Consider the following 23,386-nt stretch of genomic DNA (forward strand, 5'->3'; position numbering starts at 1 on the left):
TTAGTTTTGTCTTTTACAACCTTATAAATCACATAAGTGAGTTTCAGAGATCTCAAACAATACTAATGCAGTAAGTAAACAGGAGAGCAGGAGTGGGATTTGGCCAACAGCACCGGTGAAATTCACTTATAGTGGTTGAACCCAGCTGTTGCAGCTATTTGTCCTTAATAGTGGAAGGACACCTCCTCACTACAGAGAGTTGGGCAGTACTTGTAGTACGCTAATTGGGACTACAGGGTACTCTCGATCAGGTCTAATTTTTTGTAAGAGAACCGTGTGGCTTAAATTGATGTAAAGTATCTACATAAACTACATAACGGAAGACAGGTAACTCAGATAAAGAGGGTATCAAAGACGAAATTTGGCCATTTATCTAGAATTATCTGAGGGAGAACACCATTGAATCCAACAAATACAATCATTCTGGTGGTTATTAAAGTGTAAGAATCACTGTTATACATGTCCACGTATTCAGAGGGAAGAGTACCAGTGTCTGCAACTTATTTTGAAATACATTTTTAAAAACCAGATAGATGAATGGATAGACAGAGGGATGGAAAAATAAACAGGTGATAAGGCAAGTGCAGTAAAATGTTAGTGGTGGAATCCAGTTAGTGGGTATACATATGTTCCCTGAAAAAATTTTTCAGTTTGGCTGTATATTTGAATTTTTTTTTTTTTGAGACGGGTCTTGCTCTGTTGCCCAGGCTGGAATGCAGTGCAAGGATCATGGCTCACTGTAGCCTTGACCTCCTAGGCTCAAGCAATCCTCCCTCCTCAGCCTTGCAAGTAGCTGGAACCACAGGTATGTGCCACCACACCCGACTAATTAAAAAAAAAAAAATCTTTTGTAGAGATGGTGTCTCACTTAGTTGTCCAGGCTGGTCCTGAACTCCAGGCTCAAGTGATCCTCCCACCTTTGTATCCCAAAGTGCTAGGATTACAGGCATGAGCCACCATGTCTGGTCCCAATAATTTTTATAGTAAAACAGGAAAAAAACCTGCCAACATTTTTGAGTGCTTTCCCTGTGTCAGGCACTTTGTATTAGTGATCACAATTAGTCCTCACAAGAAGCCTGTGAGGTAGGTACCATATTACTACCCCTATTTTACAGATAAGCAAACAGGCACAGAGAAGCTAAGGGACTTGCCCAGAGTCTCACAGCTAACAATCTAGGACGAGTTAAGATTGAAATCCAGGCCTGTGTGTTTGCAAAGCCAAGGCCTTTAGCTGTGGAACAGAGAGAATTCAGCAGATGTTTTTCAGAGCCTCCGTTAAATATTACTGAGTATTATAAAACTTTTAGAAGAAAACATACGAAAATAGTTTCATAACCTCAGTCCAAGAAGAGTTCTCTAACATTACATGTAAAACACTATCAAAGAAAATAAATCAGACTTAATTAAGTTAAAAACTTCTCTAAAATAACGAAAAGGCAAGCCACATACTAGGAGAGGATACTTGCAATGCATATATTTGATAACAACTCTGTGGCATTCATAGAGGTGCTCTGCTCAGATCTCCATTCTAGAGGGGATCTGCCTCAGCTTTCAAGCCAAGGCCACAAATTTCCTCGGAGCCACCTAGCCAATTATAAGCACAGAGGTAGTGTAAGGACTCACTAGCTCTGTGCACAGTGTTTGTGTTAGAGCTCCCCATTGGATTTACTGAGACTTCCTCAAAGATGCACTCTCATCTCACTCTACCAAATTTACCTTCCTTTCCCATTTCTTTTCACCAGTGTCAGACCTGCATCTTAAGATTTTCCCTGCCTGTAACTTTTTTCTTTCCCCTTTATCTTTCATAGATATTACTCCCAATAAATCTCTTGCATTGTTTATTTCATATTGGTACCTGCTTCCCAAAGAACCCACCTGATATACTCATATCCAGAATGCATAAAGAATGTCTACAAATCTATAAGAAAAAGATAGATAATCCGATTTTTTTTTTTTTTTTGAGATGAGTCTCACTTTGTCGCCAGTTTGGAGTGCAGTGGTGTGATCTCGGCTCACTGCACCCTCCTCCTCCCAGGTTCAAGCGATTCTCCTGCCTCAGCCTCCTGAGCAGCTGGGATTACATGTGTGTGCCACCACGCCCGGCTAAATTTTGTATTTTTAGTAGAGACGGGGTTATACCATATATGTTGGTCAGGCTGGTCTCGAACTACCGACCTCGTGATCAGCCTGCCTCGGCCTCCCAAAGTGCCCAGCCCCAATTTTTTTTTTAATGGACAAAAGACTGAAACAGGTACTCTGCAAAGGAAGATAGCCAAATGACTAATAAATTTGTACAAAGGTGTTCAGTATCTTGGCCAGGTGCAGTGGCTCACACCTGTAATTCCAGCACTTTGGAAGGCGAACGGGGGCAGATCACAAGGTCAGGAGTTGGAGACCAGCCTGGCCAATATGGTGAAACCCTGTCTCTTCTTAAAAAAAAAAAAAAATACAGACAGACGTGGTGGCTCACGCCTGTAAGCCCAGCACTTTGGGAGGCCAAGTCAGGCGGATCACCTGAGGACAGGAGTTCGAGACTAGTCTGACCAACACGGAGAAACCCTGTCTCTACTAAAAATACAAAAATAAAAAAAAATTAAAACAAAACCCAAAAAAATACAAAAATTAGCCACGTGCGGTGGGCGTGCCTGTAGTCCCAGTTACTCAGGAAGTGGAGGCAGAAGAATCGCTTGAACCTGGGAGGCGGAGGTTCCAGTGAACTGAGATTGCGCCACTGCACTCCAGCCTGGGAGACAAAGCGAGACTCTGTCTCCAAAAAAAACAAAAACAAAAACAAAAAAAGGGTTCAGCATCTCTAGTTATCAGGGAAATGTATATAAAAACCACAAGAAGGTATTGCTACACCTCCATCAGAATGGCTAAAATTAAAAGGACAATACCAAGTGTTGGTGAAACAAATTGAATTATCTTGTTTGTTTGTTTGTTTGTTTAGACGGAGTTTCACCCTTGTCTCCCAGGCTGGAATGCGATGGCACAATCTTGGCTCACTGCAACCTCCGCCTCCTGAGTTCAAGTGATTCTCCTGCCTCAGCCTCTCAAGTAGCTGGGATTACAGGCATGCGCCACCATGCAGGGCTAATTTTGTATTTTTAGTAGAGACAGGAGTTCTCCATGTTGGTCAGGCTGGTCTTGAACTCCCGACCTAAGGTGACCCGCCCACCTTGGCCTCCCAAAGTACTGGGATTACAGGCGTGAGCCACCACGCCCAGCCTCTTAAGTTTTTTTTTGTGGGAATATAATTTGGTACAACAACCTTGGAAAACTGGCAGTGTCTACTAAAACTAACATATATTTATCATATGATCCAGCAGTACTACTCCTGGGTGTAAACCAACGGAAATAAGTGCTTATATCCACCAAAAGATGGACAACAATGTGGACACAACTCAAATATTTATCAACAGACTGGATGAATGAAATGTGCTATATTCATACAATGGATTTCTCCCCAATAATGAATGTACTACTGTCACACAGTATGGACATGACACATAAACATAATGTTAAGTGAGAAAGTCATACTTAAAAGAGTATACACTGCATGACTCCATTTATATCAAGTTTAAAAACAGATACAACTAATTATTGTCAAGGAGGTCAGAATATCCGGTGCCTTCTGGGGGTGGATATTGACTAGAAGCAGCCCTGAGGCAGCCTTTTGAGTGGCTGAAAGCATTCTGTATCTTAATCCGGGTGGTGGGTTACAAAGACTCTCTCCTTGGTGACACTCTAACAAGGCTTCTCTGAGCCCTGTTCTCCACTAGGCTTCAGCCTTGGCCTGTAACTACTGCAGATTCTGAGCACACATTATTTTATCCATGCCCCACACTAAAAGACCCAAACAAATACTAGCATGTCCCTAGGATGATGACTTCAGTCACCTTTAGTTCCTGCCTGGGAAAGCTCAAGACTGCCAAAATAATATATGTTTGTTCCAGTTCTACAAGCCTATGGTGACCACAACGTTTGATTTTATTCTGAAACTGTTACAACTGTATCCATTCAGTTTAATGATGGGTGTCTTGTTCTTTCAACAAGGAAAAAAATCTCATATGGAGCAATTTCACTTATGATCCCTCACTCTTACTTTTTCATATTCTGGGATCACAGACTCAGAACACATCCATTTGCTAATCAGATTTGTTTGTTTCCTGGAGAATTGTGACTTTTTGACTGCTGCATCATTAAAAAATTTTTTTTCATATATTTAAGGTAAGTTCTTTAGTATCAAGAGTTCTAAAGGTTCTCTGCCCTTTCAGATCAGTGCCTACTGTTTTATAACATATATTTGTAACATCCCCTTTAGTAGCTTGAAATGAAATTCATAATCTACTTTACATGAACATTTTCAAATAAATAAAAATAATATTCTAACAGCAATATTAAGAAATAAAAAGAAAGCAATTTATAGGAAAATAATATCGACCTCAGTATGTAAATACTTGGGCATAACTACATTAAAAGACATAATATGGCCAGATACAGTGGCTCATGCCTGTAATCCCAGCATTTTGGGAGGCTGAGGCAGGAGGATTGCTTGAGCTCAGGAGTTCGAGACCAGCCTGGGCAATGTAGCAAGACCCCATCTCTTTAAAAAAAAAAAAAAGCTATAATGGGCCGGGTGTGGTAGCACATGCCTGTAGTCCCAGCTATTTGGGAGGCTGAGGTAGGAGGATAGCTTGAGCCTAGGAGATGGAGGCTTCAGTGAGCTGTGTTCATGCCAGTGCATTCCAGCCTTGGTGACAGAGCGAGACCCTGTCTCCAAAAAAAAAAAAAAAAGACACAATGAAGTTGGCAGATGTTTGTACTTGTACCTAGAATCAGTGTGAATGCAAGTGCTGCAAATGCAGCCTGATATTACTGTGTTGTATTTTTTTTTTCCCCCAAGACAGAGTCTAGCTCTGTCACCCAGGTTAGAGTGCAATGGCACTATCTCGGCTCACTGCAACCACCGCCAGCCCGGTTCTAGCGATTCTTGTGCCTCAGCCTCCCGAGTAGCTGGCATACAGGTGCACACCACCACGCCCAGCTAATTTCTGTATTTTTAGTGGAGACAGGGTTTCACCATGTTGCCCAGGCTGGTCTTGAACTCCTGAATTCAGGTAATCCACCCACCTCGGCCTCCCAAAATACTAGGATTACAGGTGTGAGCCACCACACCTGGCATACTATGTTGTATTGATGAGCTGTCAGAGTTACAATTTTCCAACTCTTAAAACTTTTTTAATAAAAGTCTGTCTTCAATTTATACAGTATTTGTATTCCTGGGAAATTCAGTGTATATTAAAACCATACAAAAATATTGTATATTTATATATGAAAGGGAGTTGTGTTCTAACCATATATTATTAAAATAGGCATTTCAACTACACAAATGTGAATGTTTAGTGAGACATTTGAAGGTCGTGAGGATGAGGGACAATTCTTGACTGTGCTCTTTCCTATCTCAAGGACCTGCTGCCTGCTGTTCCCCCAGCTGGAATGTTCTTTCCCTGAATCTCCCTGTGAATGGCATTTTTTTTTTTTTTTGAGACAGAGTCTCACTGTGTCACCCAGGCTGGAGTGCAAGTGGCATGATCTCGGCTCACTGCAACCTCCGCCTCCCAGGTTCAAGCAATTCTCTGCCTCAGCCTCCCGAGTAGCTGGGGTTACAAGGAGCCTGCCACCACGCCTGGCTAAGTTTTGTATTTTTAGTAGAGATGGAGTTTCATCATCTTGGCCAGGCTGGTCTTGAACTCCCGACCTCGTGATCCACCTGCCTCAGCCTCCCAAAGTGCTGGGATTACAGTCGTGAGCCACCGCACCCGGCCAGCTCTTTCTTATACTGAGGACTCAGCTCAAATGTCACCTCCTCAGAACATTCCTCTCCCTCAGTCACTTTTCATTTTGAAATTCCTTCAGAGAATTGAAAATGCTTTCCATCTCTTTGAAAGGTATGTACATGTTTTAAAAAGCTAAATAAGCCTCTTGCTAGTTTTGCATCCTCAGAAGGTCTTTCTTGGGGGCCTTGGAGCCATCTCTTGGAAAGTGAACAAGGATGGTGCTCCACGTCTCTGTCTCTACGGGGGTTTAAGCCTTGGCTCTTGGCTCCAAGATACAACTTTCCATTATTTTCCTTTGGATAAAGACAATTAACAGGTATATAATGGATTGTATGTGCCTGACCATATGAAAGGATTAGGTTTCTTTTTTTTTTTGGTCTTTGCACCCTCTTCAGTGGATTGCCTGTGATGTGCATCATGGTATGTTTTAGTACGTATCCAATAATAAAACTGTTTCATTCTTTTGTTGTACATTGTGCATTTCGTGGAAAGAATACTTTGGAGTTGGCGGGATATTTTTAATTATTTGCCCACCTGGGTCCCCCAGTTTTGGGCACTTGTATGGCAGGCTGATACTCCCCATTCCCTCTCCGTACTTATTTTAACTAGTAAGGGATGGGGCAAGGGTATGGAGCTTTGGAGTCAGACAACCCTGGCTTTTTTAAACTGTGCCTTTTCTTACCAGCATTTGGAAGTGCTGTATATTGAAGTAACTTCTCTGAACCCCGAATACTTCAGCTATACAATTAGGAATAATAAATACGTCATAGATTAGGTATAGACATTATCTGACGCATAGCAGGTACTATTCAAATGAAGGAAACGAAGTTATCCTAGGTCCTTTAATGCACTAAATGTTTGCTCCATTTCCCCCTTTCTTGGTATCTGTGTGAAATCTCAGGATACAGTGTCCACTAAACTTCAGCGCACTGCGTAATGAGACAACGACCTGGATGTGCGGACCTTTTGAGTTTAAACGGGTTTCAGTAGGTAAAAGACGTAAAGTTCACAGTACCCTCGCAATTTAGATAGAAAGAGGAAAAAATCAGCCGGGTGGGGGGGTCCCCGTATGCAAATAGAGGAATTATAGAAGAAGACAGGCTCTGCCGCAGCCGCACTTCCCCCTCCGCGCTGGCGCGGGGGTGGAGATTTGCATGCGCGAAGTCGGGAAGAGGGGGAACCACCTCTCGAAAACCCCGGGCTTCGCCCTCCCCGGCCTGGAGGGTCGGCCCCGCTCGGCCGCCCGGCGCGCCCCTAAAAGCTCCCGGGCGGCCGGCCCTCTCTACGTCATCCGCACCCCCCCGCCCGCTCCTGAACTTTAAACCACACTCGGAAGAACAACCTGGAGGAGGGGGATTTCTCGGGAGCCGGCGGCCTTCTCACGCTGCGACCTCCCGGCTGCCGCCGTTCCCTGTGCTCCCGAAGCCCACCCCAAGCTCCCGCTCCCTCGACCCCCTCCCAAGCCCGCCGCCGCAGCAGCGCCGGGGGCGTACGCGCGGGGGCGGACGGTGAGCGTGAGCGGGGGCGGGCAGGGCGGGGCGCTGGGGGCGGTCGCGCGCGCGACGGCAGCTAGGACGCCCCGCCCCACGCCTCCGGCTTGAAGGCTGCGCCGGGCCTACGTCAGCCGCGGGAAATTCCCCTCCCGCCAGGCTGCCAGCCTCTCGGCCTGGCCGGCACTCGGCTCTCGCCCCGCTGCGCCCCCTGCCCCTGGCTCCCGCACGGTGGACGGGCGACGCTGGTGACCCGGAGCGCAAGAATTCAGGGGGTGGGAAGGTGTGAGCCGCAAACCCAGCGGAGGGCGGGAAGAAGGAGGAGGACCCTGGGGTGGTCGGGGGACTGGGGGCCCCGCCGGCAGAGGTCCCTCGGCCTCCTGACTGACTGACTGACTGACCACGGCCGCCTCTGGCCAGGACGCCGGGAACTGCCTGCGGGAAGGTGCGGGGAACGGAGCCATGGCCTCCGGTGAGTGTTCCGGGTCGGGGACCTGGGCCGGGGGGAAGGAGCTTTTCTTGGGGTCCTGCCGCTGTGAGTTTAGGGAGCTCAGTTTTGGCTGGGGCGCGTTCTGTCTTTAAAATCTCATATGGTAAAATTGTCAGCTTTTAAAAAAGTTACCTGTTTCAGGGCTTGCGTGCAAAATCCAAGCCGCGGTCTGTAATTTGATCCTGTTGTCATAGCAGGAAACTTAGAAATTCCTAATGACTTGATTTTAGGATTAGGGAAGTCATAAGCGAACTAAAGGAGGACGAGGAGTTCTCATGTTAAAAATGGATATGTATTGAAGTGGTGGTTTTATGTTTTAGAACAAGAATGAGGAACCTTCAAACCTCGGGCAAGCTCTCTCCCCCTTTTTCATTTCGTCAAATGCAAAGGGGTGATCCCCCTTGTACTGACAGTTGTACAAAATGCGGCACGGCTTTAAAAATCATTCGTGGTATTTTAAACGAATTTAAAAATCCGTGGTATTTTAAGTGTTAATGTTGCATCGACCAGGTGTAGGCCGGGCGCGGTGGCTCACGCCTGTAATCCCAGCACTTTGGGAGGCCGAGGCGGGCGGGTCATCTGAGGTCGGAAGTTCGAGACCAGCCTGGCGAACATTTTGAAACTCCGTTTCTACTGAAAATACAAAAATTAGTCTGGCGTGGTGGCGCACGCCTGTAATCCCAGCTACTCGGAAGGCTGAGGTAGGAGAATCGCTCGAACCTGGGCGAGGTGGAGGTTGCAGTGAGCCAAGATCGCGCCCCTTCTCTCCAGCATGGGCGACAGAGACCCTGTCTCTATTAAAAAAAAAAAAAAAAAAATAGAGTGTGTAATTTTTACTGTGAGATAAAGCACACAGTTTCTAATCTGACGAATAGAGACGTTGAATCCCCCTTCCTTCCCGCTGGAAATAAGGGGAAAGAGGAGTTTTAGAATATCCGTGCTTTAAAATAATAGGTAGTAGTGAATACAACTTTATCACTTATTTGACTGTATATTTTCCCTTAATAAATGCTCGATCTCTCCCTTTGGGGGGAAATAAATTTATAAGAAACATTGCAGAGCAGGGAAGAGCCTCCTGTATGCACAGACGTGGTTTCGGGGTGCCTGGAGCTCAAGGTTGGGGGGACGGGAGAGCCGGGGTGGTGGGAGAAATTAAGTAGCCTGGGTTCGAGTTGGTCTTTTACCAGGATTTTGCCAAGGTGAGTGGGGGGCGCTTTCCAGACAGAGGAAGCAGCGTGAGCAAAGGCAGGGAGGGCTAAATGCATATGTTAAATGCTGTACCTAAGAGAGTGAAGACGGGGCACCGTTTATGAACTTGACTCGCATCCCAAAACTGCCTGGTCCAGTGACCCTCAGAAGTTGGTTGATGTCTAGTGGAGATGAGGAAGTAGGAAGCTTAAAGAACCTTTTTAAAAGGTTGAGCAGAACAATGCCATAGCTACTGCTGTAGGCAGAAAAGGAAATTGGGGTGTTTCACATGACATTTGATTTCAGTTTGTCTGTGGTTGTGAGAATACTAAGTGAAGTTTAAAATATTTCAGCTTTCCCTTTTCCCACTTAAGTGACACCAGACTTTCAGATAATCCTGTAAATTTGTGAATTCAAAGCATGTGTAGATTAGAAGTGCTAAGATGACTTCAAATGTTTTGTTAATTTATTGGTTATCAGAAAGATTTTGTTTGGAAGTAATGAAGAATGCCTAGCATTGTAAGTTAAGTTCAGCCTCTTGGCGATTTAATCAAACTTTATTGATGTATTGCATAAATGTAATACTTATAATTTTTTCAAATGAGAGAGGAAACAACCATTTCTGTATAGAGTATTGTTAAGACCCACAGGATTTTAAAATGTAATACAATTTAAATTTGTTCATTGACACTGTATTTTGTGCTGTTGTGAGGAGGAAGGATTCCCTAAAAGTAAGGAGGAAATGTTTAAAGAAATAGAAAATTTTAAAGGTTTAGAAGTTGAAGGGTGATTAACTTTTTGTTTTTTTGGTCTTTTCTCAAGAGTTGCATTAAAATGGCACTATTTAAAATGTAACAAGTTATTTAAATTGTAATTCAGTTGTTAGAAAACTGCCAAGCCTGGAATTAAAAAAAAAAAAAAAAGAAAATGTTTAAAGGAATCTGTGTACTTTTCCTTAATCTGTTATAAAGACCTTAGAGATAGAAAAAGATTCAGTAATGAAATTCTAAATTCCTATTCTGTTTTGAAACAGCAATTTAACCAGAAAAGTGACACACAAAAAAAAAAAAGAAAAAGAAATTGCTTAGTTTTTCGTTGTCTAGTTTAGATTCTCTTTGTAGTAAGGTAGTATTAAAACCTCAAAAAGTACTTTTATTCATTACAAAGCATTTAAGAGCATTTCTTCATTTCTCACCAGATGTCATATGTAAATAGGTATAAGTGTTGATTATGTGATAGCTATGATGTAAAAGTAACATAAATCATAATCTTACAAGCAAAATTTTGTGATTTAGAATGTAGTTTAAAATCATGTATATGATTCTAAATTTTGTTTAGATAAGTTAGCACGTTAATTAGGATTTCACAGCTTGTATTAAGCTGCTTTTTGTTGCTTTTTTAAAAAAAATTACACCTTGATTACAGTCTTTTGACATAATAATAGACATAGTGAAGGAAAATGTTCCCAAACCCAACTAAGGTATGCATAGTAGGCAGTCGTTGCTTTTGTATATTTATTCTATTTTATTTAATATAAGTAAAATTAGATATTTTATGTCTGAATTTAAACCTTCTCATTGTTCCAGTAAAAAGAGCAAAATGTCTTTGTGTGGCATGTAGCTCTGTTAACTAATAATTAGTGCTGTCTTTGGTAAAATGTTTTAAAATTTAGATAATTTATTTTTATTCACATTTTTCGTTAGTATGGTTCTTCTATGTCACACAATAGGAAGTACTGGAATGAATTGTTTTTGTAAACCTCACTTCTTACCAACTATTTGTAGTGTGAATTTCAAGAGAACTGTTATTTTTCTCTATTAAAGGGGGGAAATGGAAGTAAGTAAAGATGCAACTTAATCTTTAATAACAGGGCTGGAAGTTAGGAATGGATAGCTACAGCTAATGACTTCTTTTTTTAAGTAAAAGGCCACACATGAGCATGAATGTTTCAGAAATGCAACACTTGAAAAAATAGAAATAACAGTGGTGTTAAATAATTAAGGTGACATATGATAGGCATAGATAAAGGGAATGAGTTAATGTAATAACTAGGGAGGAGCCAGACAATGAATCATAATTAGGAACATCTAGGTTATGCATTTTAAGGGACTCAGAGTTTCCTTTTGTTCCAACTTTCTCTCATCTGGGTTCTCTGAAAATGGTTTTGTTTGTAGGCACATGACCCAAATATTGCATGGGATAAAATTGTTTTTCTGAAATTCCTATTTATCTGGGCCTCCTCTATTTTTATTTTTAAAATAGAGGTGATTTGGTCTTGCCATTTGTTTTTAACTTTAATACCTGTATAATCTAGGACAGAATTTAAAATTTCTTTATTTTACCCTGGCACGTACAAGAGTTTTTTCAAGACTTACCTTTTTACCCCCCATGGTAACAGAATCCCTATTGCCAGAATCTTTTACAGTTTTTACCTTGTGGTGCATGAATCAGTTGAATACTCATCTGAAAATTTCCTTTCTTTGATTCTGAAGGCCCAGTTGAAAGTCAGCTGATGTATTGGAGTAATGAAGTAAGCCTCATATATTGGAATAGCCTTTGGCTGATGAGAGACCTGGTTTGAGGAAAAAAATAGTAGATCTTATTTTCTTTTTCTCCAAACTGAGTAGAGGTGATATTTGGAAAAAGGTACATTGTTAGCTCCATTGGTTCCTTTAGGTCTTAGGCAAAGTCTGTCACCCAGGACCTTTATGAGAGACATGCAGTCTAGTCAGCTATTCTCAACTATAGTGTTGACACACTGGCGTGACAATCATTTGTGTGATGTGTTGCAAGAGTTAAAATATTTGTGTTGTAAATTATTTACTTTTTAAATAAATGAGAGCATTTGAAGGCTATCGCTGTATTGTCATTTTTCTTGCTTGCATTTGAATAAGGTTCTTTTTTGAGTGGGAGAGAAAAACAAGTTACGAGTAGCCAGAATTGCTTTGCCCAGATTGCTTCTCTCAATATGTGCATTGTTGCTTTCACTTCATGTTTTAAGGCAATTATTCTTAATCAGGAGTGTGTTAGAATTTCTTGGAAGGCTTTTTCAGAAACATGTATCTGGGCTTTAAAAACTTTGAAGATTTCTTTTTCTTTTAAACATCTCAAGTGGGGTAAGGACATTCATGTTTTGAAAAAACTGCCTAAGTGATTCTGATGTTCATCCCCAGTATGAACTCTGTTCTAGGGATTTCTTTGGATCTAAATACTCATTTGGCTATACCAGGATGCATTATCTTCTTAAATTAAGTTGCATTTATTTTAGATTGCAGGTTATGTGCTGTATCAGTTATTACCTCCAGTTGCTTTTATGCTTGTTTTTTAAATTTGGCAGTGCCATATTAGCGTACCATTCATAATTCATTTTTCTTATAACCATATAATTTTCAACTTTAGTTTTATCATCTTTAAGTTGGGATAATAATTTCTATTGTTTTTCAAATGGAGATTAAAGTTAAGAGGATCAAATGAGAAATGTATATAAAAGGGTCGTTCAAAAGTGTTGTAATTACAATAATTAACTTTTTGTTCTATATACTTGATGCTGGTTGCTCATTCTAGCAATAAGATGTTAGTTAATGTGTCTATTTCTGATAATTTATGATCCATTTAAACATTTATTTCAATGTAATTTTTTATCTTAAAAACTCATACTTTATTAAATAGGCACTATGTTTTAAAATAGCACTCTTTCTTGCCTAAGTGCAAATAAAAACATAAATATATCTTACAAACATTTTGACTGTATTTCAGATATTATTCTGATGTATATTAGCCTTTTAAAATACTCTTCAGAATATAGGGGTCAGTCCCAACTTTGCATAGTATTGCTTAAAGAAAAATACAGTAATCAACTTGTTTAGAGCCAACTTTGGAGACGTTTTTGTGCTTTTCAAAACTGTGGCGATTTGAGGTTATCTTAATTAAGAGTACTTATTTTCCCTACAATTTCCTGATTTATATTTTACCCTCTTCCACTCCATAGATGACTACTTTTCAGCACATTTTATATTCAGGAAGAATGGCACTGCGCAAAGCACAGTACTGAGGAAGGAAATAACTGGTGCATTGTACTGATGCATTATATAAATGATTTATAGCTGGGAAGTTTTTTAAAAATCCTAAACACAGATAAATCGAAATATGAATGAGTATGAGGAAATGCTGAGGTGTAGCAATCCTGGTACCTACAAAGCACTATTTTTTTTTTTCCCTTGGTAGTGGAATCTAATTAAAAAATCTGACTAATCACGTACATGATTATTTAACGTTTGAGTAACTTGTATAAACAAAATACCTTAAGATATTTTAGTCATTCATTCAATAGGTGTTTAATGAATATCTGTATACAAGGCACTGATGAGTAAAACACAATTTCTGCCTTCAAGTAGCTTGAAGAAATAAAACAAGTAGCTTTATCTCAAGAAGAAATAAGATGGTAAGTTTAATTTTAATTAAATAAGATGGTAAGTTTAATAAGATGGTAAGATGTAATTTTCCCTAAATTACAGTTATTTGGAATAATTACTATAAACAGAATACTATGGTAGTTTAAAGGAGGGGAGATTATTTCCAGCTGGGGGAATGTAGAGCATTACAATATACTCTGTTACTTGGTTGTAATACTCTACATTCCCCCAGCTTGTTAATTTTTACCAATTAAGAGCTTCTGCAATAAGAAAAATAAATTCCAAGGATTTTAAATACTCAATATTATATGATAACCAATATTTATGTAATTTTTACTATTTAAAAATATTTTATTTAATCTTTTCAACAACTACTTTTCTGTTCTTTTAATAGACATTTTAATAAACAATCTAAAGAAGTGTCTTGTAACCAATGAAGTTTTGTTTTGTTTTTGTTTTTGGTTTTGGTTTTTTTGAGATGGAGTCTCGCTCTGTCACCCAGGCTAGAGTACAATCGTGCAATCTTGGCTCACTGCAGCCTCTGCCTCTTGGATTCAAGCAATTCTACTGCCTCAGTCTCCTAAGTAGCTGGGATTACATGTGCCTGCCACCACATCCAGCTAATTTTTTGTATTTTTAGTAGAGATGGTGTTTCACCACGTTGACCAGGCTGGTCTGGAACTCCCGACCTCAAGTGATCCACCCACCTTGGCCTCCCAAAGTGCTGGGTTTACAGGTATGAGCCACCATGCCCAGCCTCAGTTAAATACTTGAATGCTCACTATGAACCTAGAATTTTAATTCATACTCTTCCCCTCCCAAAGTTAAACACTTATTAACGATGTCATTTTATTTTATTTTATTATTATTATTTTTTTTTGTTGAGATGGAGTCTGGCTCTGTTGCCCAGGCTGGAGTGCAGTGGCCGGATCTCAGGTCACTGCAAGCTCCACCTCCCGGGTTTACGCCATTCTCCTGCCTCAGCCTCCCAAGTAGCTGGGACTACAGGCGCCCACCACCTCGCCCAGCTAGTTTTTTGTATTTTTTTTAGTAGAGACAGGGTTTCACTGTGTTAGCCAGGATGGTCTCGATTTCCTGACCTCGTGATCCGCCTGTCTCGGCCTCCCAAAGTGCTGGGATTACAGGCTTGAGCCACCGTGCCCGGCCAATGATGTCATTTTATATCAGTTTCCCACCAAGACACCTTTAAATAAGTAGTGGGCGGGGATTTATTTGGCTTTTACTTCAGCCACATAAATTATTTAAAATGTCACTTAAAAAATAATGTTGATTTTAACAGTTTTTAAGAGGAAAATATACTCTTTCTTAAATACTCCTACAAGGATATATAAGGGTATGAAATATTTGAAATTGCGGCCAGGTGCAGTGGCTCACATCTGTAATCCCAGCACTTTGGGAGGTCGAAGTGGGCGGATTACGAGGTCAGGAGATCGAGACCATGGTGAAACCCTGTCTCTACTAAAAATACAAAAAACTAGCCAGGTATAGCTGGCGTGGTGGCGGGCGCCTGTAGTCCCAGCTACTCGGGAGGCTGAGGCAGGAGAATGGCGTGAACATGGGAGGCGGAGCTTGCAGTGAGGCGATATCACGCCGCTGCACTCCAGCCTGGATGACAGAGCGAGACTAAGTCTCAAAAAAAAAAAAAAAAAAAATTGAAATTGCAGTATGAATTTGAAATATTTGAAATATGCAAGGATAAAATTGTGAAATACTCATCTGCATATCTTATGTTTTTGAGTAAAACTGAAATAAGGATTATGTATGGGTTAAAGTCAGTTTTCTCTGGCTCTTCATCTTTTGAATAAACAAATAGGTAGTAGATTCAAGCACAGAGAGTTTGCACCATACAGAATAAAATTGAAAGTAATGGTAATACTTTATTCAGTAACCCAAAGTAGAAGCCATGGAACCATCAATGATTCTTTAATTTCTGAGCCATCAGTGATTTTTTAATTTCTCTTAACCCTAATGTTCAGGCACCAGGTGCTGTCAATTTTATCTTTTAAATAATCTTTCATTCCTTTTATCACTGCCATATATCAGACATACTGTCTTCATTGCCCACATTATTATAGTGGTCTCTAAACTGATCACGTTGCTTTCTTTTTTCTGTCTGCTGTGACCAAAAAAAATTTTTTTTTTTTTGAGACAGAGTCTCGCTCTGTTGCCCAGGCTGGAGTGCAGTGGCCGATCTCGGCTGACTGCAACCTCTGCCTCCCGGGTTCACGCCATTCTCCTGCCTCAGCCTCCTGAGTAGCTGGGACTACAGGCGTCCACCACCACGCCCGGCTAATTTTTTTTATATGTTTAGTAGAGACGGGGTTTCACCGTGTTAGCCAGGATGGTCTCGATCTCCTGACCTCGTGATCTACCCGCCTCGGCCTCCCAAAGTGCTGGGATTACAGGCGTGAGCCACTGTGCCCCGCTTAAAATTTTTACTCTAAAACATAAATATGATCATGTGATTTGCCTGCATCAAATTATTCATTGATTTCATCACACATAAAATGAAATCCACATTGCCAAGTGTGCTCTGACTTTTAGTTCTCTTTCTAAGAGAGGAAGTGTATTCCACTTACAAACATTGGTGATTCTTAAATAAACCCTCCTCTGTGGACACATTGTTCCCCTTTCCCTAGAATACCTAACTTTTTCCTCTTTATTTCCCCCACTCTTTTGCTTCATTAACCGCTCTTTTTCCACTGACACAGTTGGGCGTTCCTGACTCTTCCGCTCTTATTTCCACAAAATTTTGTTAGTGCTTTCCTTCCTTCTGTAGTCTAATAATATGTGGTGTTCGCCTTGCTCTTCTGTAAGGTCCTTTAGAGTGACAGTTGTGATGCCACCATGGTATCACTAAATCATTGTTATCAAGAAAGCATCTGAAATAATAGACACCATTTATTGAACATATATGTATATATGACACTTGGTAAGAATTTAGCACGTATAATCTGTAATCTTCACAACAACCCAATGAGGTAGGTGCTATTATGATTATTCCTATTTTACAGAGGCGGAAACTAAGAGATTTTAATTTTAATAACTTTTCTGTGGTCTTACTGTTAGGAAGTAGCTGGGGTAGGATTCCAGAGGCCTCTTCTTCATACTGTTCTGATAAGGCCCACTGTGTTACCATTTCTCAGGATTGCTTGCATTCTAACAGGAGAAGCCTTAGTCGGCACTAAACTGATTAAGGGACCCTTTTTTTTTTTTTTAATGGAAAACATCTTCACACCCCTATTAACTCCCCTACTTGCAAGTACAGTTGAGTGTCTATTTACCTTTTCCCCCACAATTTGGATAATAAAAAATAGTAAAGTTACATATATTTTAAATAACTTTATTGACATATTGACATATAATTTATGTACAACAAACTGCACTTTTAAAGTATGCAATTTGATAATTTTTGACATACCTATACAACCTTGGAATCATCATCACAAGATAATTAACATGTCCATTGTCCCCTCTGCCTTTCCTATCCACCATATATTCTTGTTCTTAGGCAACCAGTGATCTGCTGTTGTTCATTGTATGTTACTTTACATATCCTAGAGTTTCATATAAATGGAATCATGCAGTATGTGCTCTTCTGGTCTAACTTCTTTCACTCAGCATAATGATTTTGAGAGTCATCATGTTATTATATGTATCAGCAATTCATTCTGCAGATGCTTATTTTGAATTTTAGTTATTATAGAAAGTAAATAATTTTTTTTCTCTGTTGTATCTTTAGAAAAGGTTTACATGGGACTGGTGACACATTCTTTGAGCCTAAAGTCCCTCCTGGGGCTTGTTTTGATATACTATGTGTAAGTCCTTTAACATTTGAATGGAGATAGAAAAAACTTACATATGCTTCTGCAGGGATTTAAATGCATTTTCATTTTCAGTGAATGGTCTTTTCATTCAGTATTATGAATATGATGTAAAATCAAGCAGTTAAATACATTTAACTCACTTTAGGAGTGTAATATTTTACTTCTGACTACTATCTTCTTTACCCTTCTTGGGGAATCTCGGGGGAAACCCTTCTGCTAGGTCTCACGTGGGAGGTGGATATCTCTGAAGTGGTTATCTCAGAAGTTCATATTGATGTTAGCTATAGATATTAAGCTATAAAGTGCTAACCAATCAATATGGTTTGAATGACTTGTTTTGACACTACATAGGGACTCAATCTGAATGGGAAAAAAAGGTGCCTCTCCCAGCCAGTCTCCAAGATAACATTTCAACCTTGTTATTTAATGTTAGGAGGAAAAAAAAATCTTTATTTTAGTCTGCTGTTATGAAAAAACAGACGTGTTAAAATCCATTATTAATTGCTATATTAATCTCACTCACCTCCTCCTTTTAAAAAACTTTTCAGGTGCGTATAACCCGTATATAGAGATAATTGAACAACCCAGGCAGAGGGGAATGCGTTTTAGATACAAATGTGAAGGGCGATCAGCGGGCAGCATTCCAGGGGAGCACAGCACAGACAACAACCGAACATACCCTTCTATCCAGGTAATAGACCCTTCTTCTATGTCTATCTCGCCATTAGTTGCTTCATATATTAGCTATAGCAATTATTTTAAAGGGACAGTTTCTTAACAATCATCTCCACAGTTTTGTCTTTTTCTTTTTTCCTTTTTTCTTTTTCTTTTTCTTTTTCTTTTTCCTTTTCCTCATAATGTTTAGTCGCTCTACTTAGGTTAATACACAGCACCAGCAGTGGGGATAGTTGGCAGCTTTTGGATCATGTTCTTTTTCATGGAACACAAAGATAATAAGGAAAACCCATTCTCTACAGAGGTGGGTGATACTATTCTGTAGATTAAACATAGGTTTGATAACTCAATCATAATTCTTCTTGGCTAGTCTTAGGGCTAGAACATTTTTTTGTCCTTTTTCTTACCTTTGTTGCTTGTCTCTGATTCTCTGGGTCATTGACTGATTTGAAATACCACTTTATAAATGTAGTTTTCTCACATTAGCATAAATTTTTAAAAGCTTTTGACTAAAAATGACTTTGGTAAACATACTAATAGTTATAAGATGTACTAAATTTATTTATTTATTTTTGAGATGGAGTTTCGTGCTTGTTGCCCAGGCTGGAGTGCAATGTCACAATCTTGGCTCACTGCAACCTCCACCTCCTGGGTTCAAGTGATTCTCCTGCCTCAGCCTACCGAGTAGCTGGGATTACAGGTGCCCACCACCACGCCCAGCTGATTTTTGTATTTTTTAGTAGAGGCAAGGTTTCACCATGTTGGCCAGGCTGATCTCGAACTCCTGACCTCAGGTGATCCACCCGTCTCGGCCTCCCAAAGCGTTGGGATTACAGGCATGAGCCACTGCGCACAGCCAAGATGTACTAAATTTATTTACTTATTATATATTTATTTATTTTTTTTTTGAGACGGAGTCTCACTCTTTTGCCCAGGCTGTAGTGCAGTGTCACAATCTCTGCTCACTGCAAGCTCCACCTCCCGGGTTCACGCCATTCTCCTGCCTCAGCCTCCCGAGTAGCTGGGACTACAGGTGCCCACCACCACTGGTGCCTGGCTAATTTTTTTGCATTTTTAGTAGAAATGGGGTTTCACCATGTTAGCCAGGATAGGATGGTCTTGATCTCCTGACCTCGTGATCCACCCACCTCAGCCTCCCAAAGTGCTGGGATTACAGGTGTGAGCCACCACGCCCGGCCTATTTTTTATTTTTTTGAGACAGAGTTTCACTCTGTCGCCCAGGCTGGAGGGCAATGGCATGATCTTGGCTCACTGCAACCTCCGCCTCCCAGGTTCAAGTGATTCTCCTGTCTCAGCCTTCTGAGTAGCTGGGACTACAGGCGTGTGCCACCACACCCAGCTAATTTTTGTATTTTTAGTAGAGACGGGGTTTCACCGTGTTAGCCAGGATGGTCTCAATCTCCTGACCTCATGATCCGCTCGCCTCGGTCTCCCAAAGTGCTGGGATTACAGGCGTGAGCCACTGCACCCAGCCCAATGTACTAAATTTATATTTTCTATTTGTAAACTGTTTTTCATTTGAGTTTCAGTGAAGGGTTTATCCTTTAAATGCCAATTAAAAACTTGAATGGTAAAGTAGATTTTGAAAAGTGTTACTTTTTTTTTTATTTGAAAAGTGTTACTTTTATCAACAGATCTTAATTCATTGTTTTATAACTAGATTATTTACAAAGTCTATTCTGTTGATGAACTTAAAGGGAATTGCTAAGTTATAGAATAAATCAGTGGCAAAATTATATATTGAATTCCAGATTTCTATTTTTATCACATTTTTGGCAGTAGTATGGATTTGGGTTATCTAAGTCTTTTAAATGTTAAAATGGGTGAGATGCTAATAAAAAGGAACTAAGGAAATACTCTTTGGCCAGTTTTTTGAGTCATTTTTAAAGTTTTCTTCATAATTCGTCTTATCCTATGCATCTCTAAAATATTTCTAAGATCTGTATTTTTACTATTCCAGTAGGTCCTAAACACTTTACAGCTTGAGTTGTGTATTTGCCTACTTATAGTCTTGAGCAATTACCTTTACTTTCTTACAGAAAGAAATGTAATACTTCCTGGTTACTTTCAAATTCTAATTCAAAATTATGGATTTTAGTTTCCTCTACCTCGTAAGCTAGCCATTCTTACTTTACCTTGCTCCTTTGTGGTATGCTGGTTTTTATATTCCCCGCTTTGTTCTTGCAAATTTACTAGCTTTCAAACTAAGCATTATTTCCTGTCCTCATTCCTCTTCCATGTTAAACTCTCCTTTTTACTCTGTGTTCTAAGATGTACTTTCTATGTGAAATTTGATGTTGTTAAACTCAATTTGATTTATTGCCTATTCTAGAGTGCAGTTGGGGTATGCTTACTGAAAAAATATTTTTGTGAAGTGAAATGTCACATATTAAGTAAAATGATCATATTTATGTGCTATCCTTTCCAATATGGCTTAAATATATATTCAAGGAATGTTTATGGTATGACAGTACATTTAAGAGCTGGGCATTTAGTGACTTAACATCTGTTTTCTCATGTTCTGTGATAAAATTTGGGTAGAGTTTTACTTGTTTTAAAAGGAAAATTAAGCAGAGTCAAATGATATGACCAAATGAAATTAGGGCAGAAAATATGTCAAGAAGCTGAGAGGTAAGTTCTTCTATACTGGTATTCTCTGGAAAGTTTCATCTAAAGTGCAGTTGTTTGTCAGTTGGACTTTATTTATTTAGTGCCAGTTACATTATAATTAATGTAAATTGAACTCTCATTTAGTAGATCAGTTTCTAATGCGATCTATTTGGATCATATATTTAATTTCCCCCTTTTTTCAGATTATGAACTATTATGGAAAAGGAAAAGTGAGAATTACATTAGTAACAAAGAATGACCCATATAAACCTCATCCTCATGATTTAGTTGGAAAAGACTGCAGAGACGGCTACTATGAAGCGGAATTTGGACAAGAACGCAGACCTTTGTTGTAAGTACACAGCTACAGACATCTTCAGAAATAAGATGAGACATAGGACGTTCTGTTTCTTCTCCATGACAGTCTGTTACTTTTTAGCAGAATAATTTTCTCATTCTACCTCTATTTACTATATTTTACACTTATATTTTTACTATTTGCATTAGAACTACCCTTTCATTCTTCATTAGTAGACACATCTTATGATGGTTAGCAGGAAGACATTTTTATTGTTATTAAAAGTAAACGTAAACTTATTGTATACCGTGATTTCCTTTCTTGGGGTGGACAGTTTTTGAAATAATTTTTCACTCTTTTTTTTTTTTTCAAGACGGAGTTTTTTTTTTTTTTTTTTTGAGACGGAGTCTAGCTCTGTTGCCCAGGCTGGAGTGCAGTGGCCGGATCTCAGCTCACTGCAAGCCCCGCCTCCCGGGTTCACGCCATTCTCCTGCCTCAGCCTCCCGAGTAGCTGGGAGTACAGGCGCCCGCCACCTCGCCCAGCTAATTTTTTTTTTGTATTTTAGTAGAGACGGGGTTTCACCGTGTTAGCCAGGATGGTCTCGATCTCCTGAACTCGTGATCCGCCCGTCTCGGCCTCCCAAAGCGCTGGGATTACAGGCTTGAGCCACCGCGCCCGGCCTCAAGACGGAGTTTTGCTCTTGTTGCCTAGGCTAGAGTGCAGTGGCACAATCTTGGCTCACTGCAACCTCCACCTCCTGGGTTCAAGCGATTCTCCTGCCTCAGCCTCCCGAGTAGCTGGGATTACAGGCATGCGCCACCACGCCTGGCTAATTTTTTTTGTATTTTTATTAGAGATGGGGTTTCTGCATGTTGGTCAGGCTGGTCTCGAACTCCCAACCTCAGATGATCTGCCTGCCTCTGCCTCCCAAAGTGTTGGGATTACAGGCGTGGGCCACCGCGCCCGGCCTCTGTCTTTTCATTTATAGTTAACTTATTATTTTGAGACAGGGTCTCCCTCTGTTACCCAGGCTGGAGTGCAGTGGCATGATCTCGGCCCATTGCATCCTTCACCTCCAGACTCAAGCCATCTTCAGCCTCAGCCTCCTGAGTAGCTGGGACTATAGGCATGCACCACCATGCCCGGCTAATTTTTGTATTTTTTGTAGAGATTGGGTTTTGCTGTGTTGCCCAGGGTGGTCTTGAACTCCTAGACTCAAGCAGTCTTCCCGCTTTGGCCTCCCAAAGTGCTTGGGATTACAGATGTGAGCCATTGTGCCACGCCCATTTACAGTTAATATAAAAATGCCTGGATGTGAGAAAAATCAACTGGAAAACTCTAGAGTTATTATTTAGAAAATGGCAGGTTATAGAATTAACATATAACAATAGTTCTAAGAGAAAAATAATCATGTAATATTTCATGATAGTGAGGCTACCAGAAGATGGGCCCATTCATCATGTTAGAATGTAAATTAATAAAGTCGTCTGGTAGGCAATTTAACTGCATAACAAAAGCCCGAAAAATATGAATGCCTCTTGAGCCAGCCATTCCACTTCTAGGAGTTTAGCCTCAGAAAATAATTACATGTACTCAGACATTATGCTCTAATGCTGTTCATTGCAGTTCTCTTTTTAATGGCAAAAAGCTAGAAGCAATTCAAATAGTAAGCAAAGGGGATTAATTAAATAAACTGATACATTCATGCAATGTACTCCTGTACAGCCTTAAAAATCATATTGCCAGTATGTCTATTGGTATGTAAAGATAGTCACAATATATTAGATAAATAGGTTTTCTGTTTTTTGGTTTTTTTGTTTTTGTGTTTGAGACAGAGTCTTTGTTGCCCAGGCTGCAGTGCAGTGGTGTGATTTTGGCTCACTGCAGCCTCCGCCTCCCTGGTTCAAGCGATTCTCCTGCCTGAGCCTCCCATGTTAGCTGGTATTACAGGCATGTGCCACCACGCCCAGCTAATTTTTTGGTATTTTTATTAGAGACAGGGTTTCACCATGTTGACTGGGCTGGTCTCGAATTCCTGACCTCAGGTGATCCACCTGCCTCAGCCTCCCAAAGTACTGGGATTACAAGCATGAGCCACGTCACCTGGCCAGATAAATAGGTTTTAAAACGATATGTAAAGAATAATCCTATTTTCGTTTAAGATAAATTTATACATATATATGAAGTATATATGTTAATACTAAGGTATTAGTAGTTGTCTGGGTGGGTAAGATTGTAGGGTTTTATGTTTTTCTTTTAACTTATATTTTATAATTCATTTTTGTAATGAACATGTATTGGCTTTTGGGGAAAAATGAACTAATTACAACAGAAAAGAGGTTAATAGTCTCTACATATATTAGTAATAACCATTTAGAAAAAAATGCTTTAAATGCTCCTCTTACAATAACACAAAATATCTAGTATTATACACACTTGGCAAATATTTGTCTATATTACTTGACCTCCCAACAACATTTTACACTGTGATCACTCTTTACCTGAAATATTTT

At 40.1% G+C, this 23,386-nt stretch overlaps 1 protein-coding gene and 1 long non-coding RNA gene across 4 annotated transcripts in view; one reads left to right on the plus strand and one right to left on the minus strand.

The window, feature by feature from the left end:
• The window catches only part of LOC139357862 (uncharacterized), a 34,722-nt gene extending 27,395 nt beyond the window's left edge, over window positions 1-7,327 (minus strand). Inside the window, exon 1 of the long non-coding RNA XR_011611767.1 lies at window positions 7,183-7,327. This is a non-coding gene — a long non-coding RNA (uncharacterized lncRNA). The remainder of the gene's footprint in view (window positions 1-7,182) is intronic.
• A 90-nt stretch (window positions 7,328-7,417) lies between these two features.
• The window catches only part of LOC105465093 (REL proto-oncogene, NF-kB subunit), a 50,803-nt gene continuing 34,834 nt past the window's right edge, over window positions 7,418-23,386 (plus strand). The window contains exons 1-4 of one of the 3 annotated variants that reach the window (XM_071076763.1): window positions 7,418-7,802; window positions 14,064-14,156; window positions 17,817-17,959; window positions 20,778-20,926. In XM_071076763.1, the coding sequence (XP_070932864.1) occupies window positions 7,793-7,802; window positions 14,064-14,156; window positions 17,817-17,959; window positions 20,778-20,926 (395 nt within the window). In that variant the 5' untranslated portion in view covers window positions 7,418-7,792. The remainder of the gene's footprint in view (window positions 7,803-14,063; window positions 14,157-17,816; window positions 17,960-20,777; window positions 20,927-23,386) is intronic. The other 2 variants (XM_071076762.1, XM_011713321.3) reach the window with 2 other exon arrangements.

This window comes from Macaca nemestrina, chromosome 13 (assembly GCF_043159975.1).
Source record: "Macaca nemestrina isolate mMacNem1 chromosome 13, mMacNem.hap1, whole genome shotgun sequence".
In the NCBI taxonomy this organism is placed as follows: domain Eukaryota; kingdom Metazoa; phylum Chordata; class Mammalia; order Primates; family Cercopithecidae; genus Macaca; species Macaca nemestrina.